At 51.4% G+C, this 9,284-nt stretch overlaps 1 protein-coding gene across 1 annotated transcript; it reads left to right on the forward strand.

The window, feature by feature from the left end:
- The first annotated feature begins 1,024 nt into the window (after window positions 1-1,024).
- On the forward strand, window positions 1,025-8,929 carry LOC128644399 (serine/arginine repetitive matrix protein 5). Its single transcript, XM_053697027.1, has 3 exons — window positions 1,025-1,092; window positions 6,621-8,709; window positions 8,873-8,929. The coding sequence occupies exons 1-3, from the start codon at window positions 1,025-1,027 to the stop codon at window positions 8,927-8,929; spliced, it is 2,214 nt and encodes a 737-aa protein (XP_053553002.1).
- Window positions 8,930-9,284: the final 355 nt, after the last annotated feature.

Raw genomic sequence — 9,284 nt, forward strand, 5'->3', positions numbered from 1 at the left:
GCGCGTACAAAGGGGCCCTCTCGCATTACAGCGCGTACAAAGGGGCCCTCTCGCATTACAGCGCGTGGGCCCTCTCGCATTACAGCGCGTGGGCCCTCTCGCATTACAGCGCATGGGCCCTCTCGCATTACAGCGCGTACAAAGGGGCCCTCTCGCATTACAGCGCGTACAAAGGGGCCCTCTCGCATTACAGCGCGTACAAAGGGGCCCTCTCGCATTACAGCGCGTACAAACATTACAGTGCGTACAAAGGGGCCCTCTCACATTACAGTGCGTACAAATCATTACAGTGCGTACAAAGGGGCCCTCTCACATTACAGTGCGTACAAAGGGGCCCTCTCACATTACAGCGCGTACAAAGGGGCTCTCTCACATTACAGTGCGTACAAAACATTACAGTGCGTACAAAGGGGCCCTCTCACATTACAGTGCGTACAAAGGGGCCCTCTCACATTACAGTGCGTACAAATCATTACAGTGCATACAAAGGGGCCCTCTCACATTACAGTGCGTACAAAGGGGCCCTCTCACATTACAGTGCGTACAAAGGGGCTCTCTCACATTACAGTGCGTACAAAGGGGCCCTCTCACATTACAGTGCGTACAAATCATTACAGTGCATACAAAGGGGCCCTCTCACATTACAGTGCGTACAAAGGGGCCCTCTCACATTACAGTGCGTACAAAGGGGCTCTCTCACATTACAGTGCGTACAAAACATTACAGTGCGTACAAAGGGGCCCTCTCACATTACAGTGCGTACAAAGGGGCCCTCTCACATTACAGTGCGTACAAATCATTACAGTGCGTACAAAGGGGCCCTCTCACATTACAGCGCGTACAAAGGGGCCCTCTCACATTACAGTGCGTACAAAGGGGCCCTCTCACATTACAGTGCGTACAAAGGGGCCCTCTCACATTACAGTGCGTACAAAGGGGCACTCTCACATTACAGTGCGTACAAAGGGGCCCTCTCGCATTACAGCGCGTACAAAGGGGCCCTCTCGCATTACAGCGCGTACAAATGGGCCCTCTCGCATTACAGCGCGTACAAAGGGGCCCTCTCACATTACAGCGCGTACAAACATTACAGTGCGTACAAAGGGGCACTCTCACATTACAGCGCGTACAAAGGGGCCCTCTCACATTACAGCGCGTACAAAGGGGCCCTCTCACATTACAGTGCGTACAAAGGGGCCCTCTCACATTACAGTGCGTACAAACATTACAGTGCGTACAAAGGGGCCCTCTCACATTACAGTGCGTACAAAACATTACAGTGCGTACAAAGGGGCCCTCTCACATTACAGTGCGTACAAATCATTACAGTGCGTACAAAGGGGCCCTCTCACATTACAGCGCGTACAAAGGGGCCCTCTCACATTACAGTGCGTACAAAGGGGCCCTCTCACATTACAGTGCGTACAAACATTACAGTGCGTACAAAGGGGCCCTCTCACATTACAGCGCGTACAAAGGGGCACTCTCACATTACAGTGCGTACAAAGGGGCCCTCTCACATTACAGTGCGTACAAACATTACAGTGCGTACAAAGGGGCCCTCTCACATTACAGTGCGTACAAAGGGGCCCTCTCACATTACAGTGCGTACAAATCATTACAGTGCGTACAAAGGCGCCCTCTCACATTACAGCGCATACAAAGGGGCCCTCTCACATTACAGTGCGTACAAACATTACAGTGCGTACAAAGGGGCCCTCTCACATTACAGTGCGTACAAACATTACAGTGCGTACAAAGGGGTCCTCTCACATTACTGTGCGTACAAAGGGGCCCTCTCACATTACAGTGCGTACAAAGGGGCCCTCTCACATTACAGTGCGTACAAAGGGGCCCTCTCACATTACAGTGCGTACAAAGGGGTCCTCTCACATTACAGTGCGTACAAACATTACAGTGCGTACAAAGGGGCCCTCTCACATTACAGTGCGTACAAAGGGGCCCTCTCACATTACAGTGCGTACAAATCATTACAGTGCGTACAAAGGGGCCCTCTCACATTACAGCGCATACAAAGGGGCCCTCTCACATTACAGCGCGTACAAAGGGGCCCTCTCACATTACAGTGCGTACAAAGGGGCACTCTCACATTACAGTGCGTACAAAGGGGCCCTCTCACATTACAGTGCGTACAAAGGGGCTCTCTCACATTACAGTGCGTACAAAGGGGCCCTCTCACATTACAGTGCGTACAAAGGGGCCCTCTCACATTACAGTGCGTACAAAGGGGCTCTCTCACATTACAGTGCGTACAAAGGGGCCCTCTCACATTACAGTGCGTACAAAGGGGCCCTCTCACATTACAGTGCGTACAAAGGGGCCCTCTCACATTACAGTGCGTACAAAGGGGCCCTCTCACATTACAGCGCATACAAAGGGGCCCTCTCACATTACAGCGCATACAAAGGGGCCCTCTCACATTATAGTGCGTACAAAGGGGCCCTCTCACATTACAGTGCGTACAAAGGGGCCCTCTCACATTACAGTGCGTACAAAGGGGCCCTCTCACATTACAGTGCGTACAAAGGGGCCCTCTCACATTACAGTGCGTACAAAGGGGCCCTCTCACATTACAGTGCGTACAAAGGGGCCCTCTCACATTACAGTGCGTACAAAGGGGCCCTCTCACATTACAGCGTGTACAAAACATTACAGTGCGTACAAAGGGGCCCTTTCACATTACAGTGCGTACAAAGGGGCCCTCTCACATTACAGCGCGTACAAAGGGGCCCTCTCACATTACAGTGCGTACAAAGGGGCCCTCTCACATTACAGCGCGTACAAAGGGGCCCTCTCACATTACAGTGCGTACAAAGGGGCCCTCTCACATTACAGTGCGTACAAAGGGGCCCTCTCACATTACAGTGCGTACAAAGGGGCCCTCTCACATTAGTGCGTACAAACATTACAGTGCGTACAAAGGGGCCCTCTCACATTACAGTGCGTACAAATCATTACAGTGCGTACAAAGGGGCCCTCTCACATTACAGCGCGTACAAAGGGGCCCTCTCACATTACAGTGCGTACAAAGGGGCCCTCTCACATTACAGTGCGTACAAAGGGGCCCTCTCACATTACAGTGCGTACAAACATTACAGTGCGTACAAACATTACAGTGCGTACAAAGGGGCCCTCTCACATTACAGTGCGTACAAACATTACAGTGCGTACAAAGGGGCCCTCTCACATTACAGTGCGTACAAACATTACAGTGCGTACAAACATTACAGTGCGTACAAAGGGGCCCTCTCACATTACAGTGCGTACAAAGGGGTCCTCTCACATTACAGTGCGTACAAACATTACAGTGCGTACAAAGGGGCCCTCTCAGATTACAGTGCGTACAAAGGGGCCCTCTCACATTACAGTGCGTACAAAGGGGCTCTCTCACATTACAGTGCGTACAAAGGGGCCCTCTCACATTACAGTGCGTACAAAGGGGCCCTCTCACATTACAGTGCGTACAAAGGGGCCCTCTCACATTACAGTGCGTACAAAGGGGCCCTCTCACATTACAGTGCGTACAAAGGGGCCCTCTCACATTACAGCGCATACAAAGGGGCCCTCTCACATTACAGCGCATACAAAGGGGCCCTCTCACATTATAGTGCGTACAAAGGGGCCCTCTCACATTACAGTGCGTACAAAGGGGCCCTCTCACATTACAGTGCGTACAAAGGGGCCCTCTCACATTACAGTGCGTACAAAGGGGCCCTCTCACATTACAGTGCGTACAAAGGGGCCCTCTCACATTACAGCGTGTACAAAACATTACAGTGCGTACAAAGGGGCCCTTTCACATTACAGTGCGTACAAAGGGGCCCTTTCACATTACAGTGCGTACAAAGGGGCGCTCTCACATTACAGTGCGTACAAAGGGGCCCTTTCACATTACAGTGCGTACAAAGGGGCCCTCTCACATTACAGTGCGTACAAAGGGGCCCTCTCACATTACAGTGCGTACAAAGGGGCCCTCTCACATTACAGCGCGTACAAAGGGGCCCTCTCACATTACAGTGCGTACAAAGGGGCCCTCTCACATTACAGCGCGTACAAAGGGACCCTCTCACATTACAGTGCGTACAAAGGGGCCCTCTCACATTACAGCGCGTACAAAGGGGCCCTCTCACATTACAGCGCGTACAAAGGGGCCCTCTCACATTACAGTGCGTACAAAGGGGCCCTCTCACATTACAGTGCGTACAAAGGGGCCCTCTCACATTACTGTGCGTACAAAGGGGCCCTCTCACATTACTGTGCGTACAAAGGGGCCCTCTCACATTACAGTGCGTACAAAGGGGCCCTCTCACATTACAGTGCGTACAAAGGGGCCCTCTCACATTACAGTGCGTACAAAACATTACAGTGCGTACAAAGGGGCCCTCTCACATTACTGTGCGTACAAAGGGGCCCTCTCACATTACTGTGCGTACAAAGGGGCCCTCTCACATTACAGTGCGTACAAAGGGGCCCTCTCACATTACAGTGCGTACAAAGGGGCCCTCTCACATTACAGTGCGTACAAAGGGGCTCTCTCACATTACTGTGCGTACAAAGGGGCCCTCTCACATTACTGTACGTACAAAGGGGCCCTCTCACATTACAGTGCGTACAAAGGGGCCCTCTCACATTACAGTGCGTACAAAGGGGCCCTCTCACATTACAGTGCGTACAAAACATTACAGTGCGTACAAAGGGGCCCTCTCACATTACAGTGCGTACAAAGGGGCCCTCTCACATTACAGTGCGTACAAAGGGGCCCTCTCACATTACAGTGCGTACAAAGGGGCCCTCTCACATTACAGTGCGTACAAAGGGGCCCTCTCACATTACAGTGAGTACAAAGGGGCCCTCTCACATTACAGTGCGTACAAAGGGGCCCTCTCACATTACAGTGCGTACAAAGGGGCCCTCTCACATTACAGTGCGTACAAAGGGGCCCTCTCACATTACAGTGCGTACAAAGGGGCCCTCTCACATTACAGTGCGTACAAAGGGGCCCTCTCACATTACAGTGCGTACAAAGGGGCCCTCTCACATTACAGTGCGTACAAAGGGGCCCTCTCACATTACAGTGCGTACAAAGGGGCCCTCTCACATTACAGTGCGTACAAAGGGGCCCTCTCACATTACAGTGCATACAAAGGGGCTCTCTCACATTACAGTGCGTACAAAGGGGCCCTCTCACATTACAGTGCGTACAAAGGGGCCCTCTCACATTACAGTGCGTACAAAGGGGCCCTCTCACATTACAGTGCGTACAAAGGGGCCCTCTCACATTACAGTGCGTACAAAGGGGCCCTCTCACATTACAGTGCGTACAAAACATTACAGTGCATATAAATCATTACAGTGCGTACAAAGGGGCCCTCTCACATTACAGCGCGTACAAAGGGGCCCTCTCACATTACAGTGCGTACAAAACATTACAGTGCGTACAAAGGGGCCCTCTCACATTACAGCGCGTACAAAGGGGCCCTCTCACATTACAGTGCGTACAAAGGGGCCCTCTCACATTACTGTGCGTACAAAGGGGCCCTCTCATATTACTGTGCGTACAAAGGGGCCCTCTCACATTACTGTGCGTACAAAGGGGCCCTCTCACATTACAGTGCGTACAAAGGGGCCCTCTCACATTACAGTGCGTACAAAGGGGCCCTCTCACATTACAGTGCGTACAAAGGGGCCCTCTCACATTACAGTGCGTACAAAGGGGCCCTCTCACATTACAGTGCGTACAAAGGGGCCCTCTCACATTACAGTGCGTACAAAGGGGCCCTCTCACATTACAGTGCGTACAAAGGGGCTCTCTCACATTACAGTGCGTACAAAGGGGCCCTCTCACATTACAGTGCGTACAAAGGGGCCCTCTCACATTACAGTGCGTACAAAGGGGCCCTCTCACATTACAGTGCGTACAAAGGGGCTCTCTCACATTACAGTGCGTACAAAGGGGCCCTCTCACATTACTGTGCGTACAAAGGGGCCCTCTCACATTACAGTGCGTACAAAGGGGCCCTCTCACATTACAGTGCGTACAAAGGGGCCCTCTCACATTACAGTGCGTACAAAGGGGCCCTCTCACATTACAGTGCGTACAAAGGGGCCCTCTCACATTACAGTGCGTACAAAGGGGCTCTCTCACATTACAGTGCGTGCAAAGGGGCCCTCTCACATTACAGTGCGTACAAAACATTACAGTGCGTGCAAAGGGGCCCTCTCACATTACAGTGCGTACAAAGGGGCCCTCTCACATTACAGTGCGTACAAAGGGGCCCTCTCACATTACAGTGCGTACAAAGGGGCCCTCTCACATTACAGTGCGTACAAAGGGGCCCTCTCACATTACAGTGCGTACAAAGGGGCCCTCTCACATTACAGTGCGTACAAAGGGGCCCTCTCACATTACAGTGCGTACAAAACATTACTGTGCGTACAAAGGGGCCCTCTCACATTACTGTGCGTACAAAGGGGCCCTCTCACATTACTGTGCGTACAAAGGGGCCCTCTCACATTACAGTGCGTACAAAACATTACTGTGCGTACAAAGGGGCCCTCTCACATTACAGTGCGTACAAAGGGGCCCTCTCACATTACAGGGAACGGTCTTACATTACAGCACGTGCCAGGGAACGGTCTTACATTACAGCACGTGCCAGGGAACGGTCTCACATTACAGCACGTGCCAGGGAACGATCTCAGATAACAGCACGTGCCAGGGAACGGTTTCAGATAACAGCACGTGCCAGGGAACGGTATCAGATAACAGCACGTGCCAGGGAACGGTCTCATATTACAGCACGTGCCAGGGAACGGTCTCATATTACAGCACGTGCCAGGGAACGGTCCCATATTACAGCACGTGCCAGGGAACGGTCTCATATTACAGCACGTGCCAGGGAACGGTCTCATATTACAGCACGTTCCAGGGAACGGTTTCAGATAACAGCACGTTCCAGGGAACGGTTTCAGATAACAGCACGTGCCAGGGAACGGTCTCATATTACAGCACATGCCAGGGAACGGTTTCAGATAACAGCACGTGCCAGGGAACGGTTTCAGATAACAGCACGTTCCAGGGAACTGTTTCAGATAACAGCACGTGCCAGGGAACGGTTTCAGATAACAGCACGTTCCAGGGAACGGTATCAGGTAACAGCACGTGCCAGGGAACGGTCTCATATTACAGCACGTGCTAGGGAACGGTTTCATATTACAGCACGTGCCAGGGAACGGTATCAGATAACAGCACGTGCCAGGGAACGGTCTCACATTACAGCACGTGCCAGGGAACGGTCTCACATTACAGCACGTGCCAGGGAACGGTATCAGATAACAGCACGTGCCAGGGAACGTTATCAGATAACAGCACGTGCCAGGGAACGTTATCAGATAACAGCACGTGCCAGGGAACGGTATCAGATTACAGCACGTGCCAGGGAACGGTATCAGATTACAGCACGTGCCAGGGAACGGTATCAGATTACAGCACGTGCCAGGGAACGGTTTCAGATTACAGCACGTGCCAGGGAACGGTTTCAGATTACAGCACGTGCCAGGGAACGGTTTCAGATTACAGCACGTGCCAGGGAACGGTATCGGATAACAGTGAGTGCCAGGGAACGGTATCAGATAACAGCACGTGCCAGGGAACGGTTTCAGATAACAGCACGTGCCAGGGAACGGTATCAGATAACAGCACGTGCCAGGGAACGGTATCAGATAACAGCACGTGCCAGGGAACGGTCTCATATTACAGCACGTGCCAGGGAACGGTCTCCCATTACAGCACGTGCCAGGGAACGGTCTCATATTACAGCACGTGCCAGGGAACGGTCTCATATTACAGCACGTGCCAGGGAACGGTCTCATATTACAGCACGTGCCAGGGAAAGGTCTCATATTACAGCACGTGCCAGGGAACGATCTCAGATAACAGCACGTGCCAGGGAACGGTTTCAGATAACAGCACGTGCCAGGGAACGGTATCAGATAACAGCACGTGCCAGGGAACGGTCTCATATTACAGCACGTGCCAGGGAACGGTCTCATATTACAGCACGTGCCAGGGAACGGTCCCATATTACAGCACGTGCCAGGGAACGGTCTCATATTACAGCACGTGCCAGGGAACGGTCTCATATTACAGCACGTTCCAGGGAACGGTTTCAGATAACAGCACGTTCCAGGGAACGGTTTCAGATAACAGCACGTGCCAGGGAACGGTCTCATATTACAGCACATGCCAGGGAACGGTATCAGATAACAGCACGTGCCAGGGAACGGTTTCAGATAACAGCACGTGCCAGGGAACGGTATCAGATAACAGCACGTGCCAGGGAACGGTCTCATATTACAGCACGTGCCAGGGAACGGTCTCCCATTACAGCACGTGCCAGGGAACGGTCTCATATTACAGCACGTGCCAGGGAACGGTCTCATATTACAGCACGTGCCAGGGAACGGTCTCATATTACAGCACGTGCCAGGGAAAGGTCTCATATTACAGCACGTGCCAGGGAACGGTCTCATATTACAGCACGTTCCAGGGAACGGTTTCAGATAACAGCACGTTCCAGGGAACGGTATCAGATTACAGCACGTGCCAGGGAACGGTTTCAGATTACAGCACGTGCCAGGGAACGGTTTCAGATTACAGCACATGCCAGGGAACGGTATCGGATAACAGTGAGTGCGAGGGGACGGTCTCAGATTACAGCAAATGCCAGGAGACCCTCCCAAATTGCAGTACGTACCAGGGGATGGTTTCATGTTGCAGCATGTGCGTAAAGAATTTCTTTAGGTTACATCTTTTTGGATCATCTGCTAACCATTACTTCTTGTTTTGTAGGATTATGCGCTCTCACGTTTTGAAGCTTATTTCCAGCAGAAGCGACTTTGGTCCTGAATTTCATATAAACACTCAGCACCCATATGTCATCCCCAGGTCTTCCCTATGCAGCAACACTCAGCCTCTCATATGTCACCCATTACTAAATCGCAACCCCCTTGTCCCTACCAGCCCTGTTAAAATATTATTCAAATCCTGCCGAGTGATCATCCTCATCTATATAAATATTTATATAAATAGCATCTGTATAAAATGAAGCGATTTCTTCTAAATGTGACCAGAACATGCATGTTATTACCTCTGTCATTTTGTTAGTATTTGAAGCTGCTGATTAATTTATTAATTTCAGTTAGGGCATTGCCAGTATGTGACATATTATCTGCAGACCATAGATATTTCATGTTATACCAGA

Source organism: Bombina bombina, unplaced genomic scaffold, assembly GCF_027579735.1.
Source record: "Bombina bombina isolate aBomBom1 unplaced genomic scaffold, aBomBom1.pri scaffold_865, whole genome shotgun sequence".
Taxonomy (NCBI): Eukaryota; Metazoa; Chordata; class Amphibia; order Anura; family Bombinatoridae; genus Bombina; species Bombina bombina.

Excerpts from the sequence above, each read along its gene's own strand:
- LOC128644399 (XM_053697027.1), top strand. The coding sequence starts at position 1,025 with ATGGGCCCTCTCGCATTACAGCGCGTACAAAGGGGCCCTCTCACATTA. Across the intron at positions 1,093-6,620 it reads CAGCGCGTACAAACATTACA|GGAACGGTCTTACATTACAG; the intron begins GTGCGTACAAAG and ends CTCACATTACAG. Across the intron at positions 8,710-8,872 it reads GGGAACGGTATCGGATAACA|GATTATGCGCTCTCACGTTT; the intron begins GTGAGTGCGAGG and ends CTTGTTTTGTAG.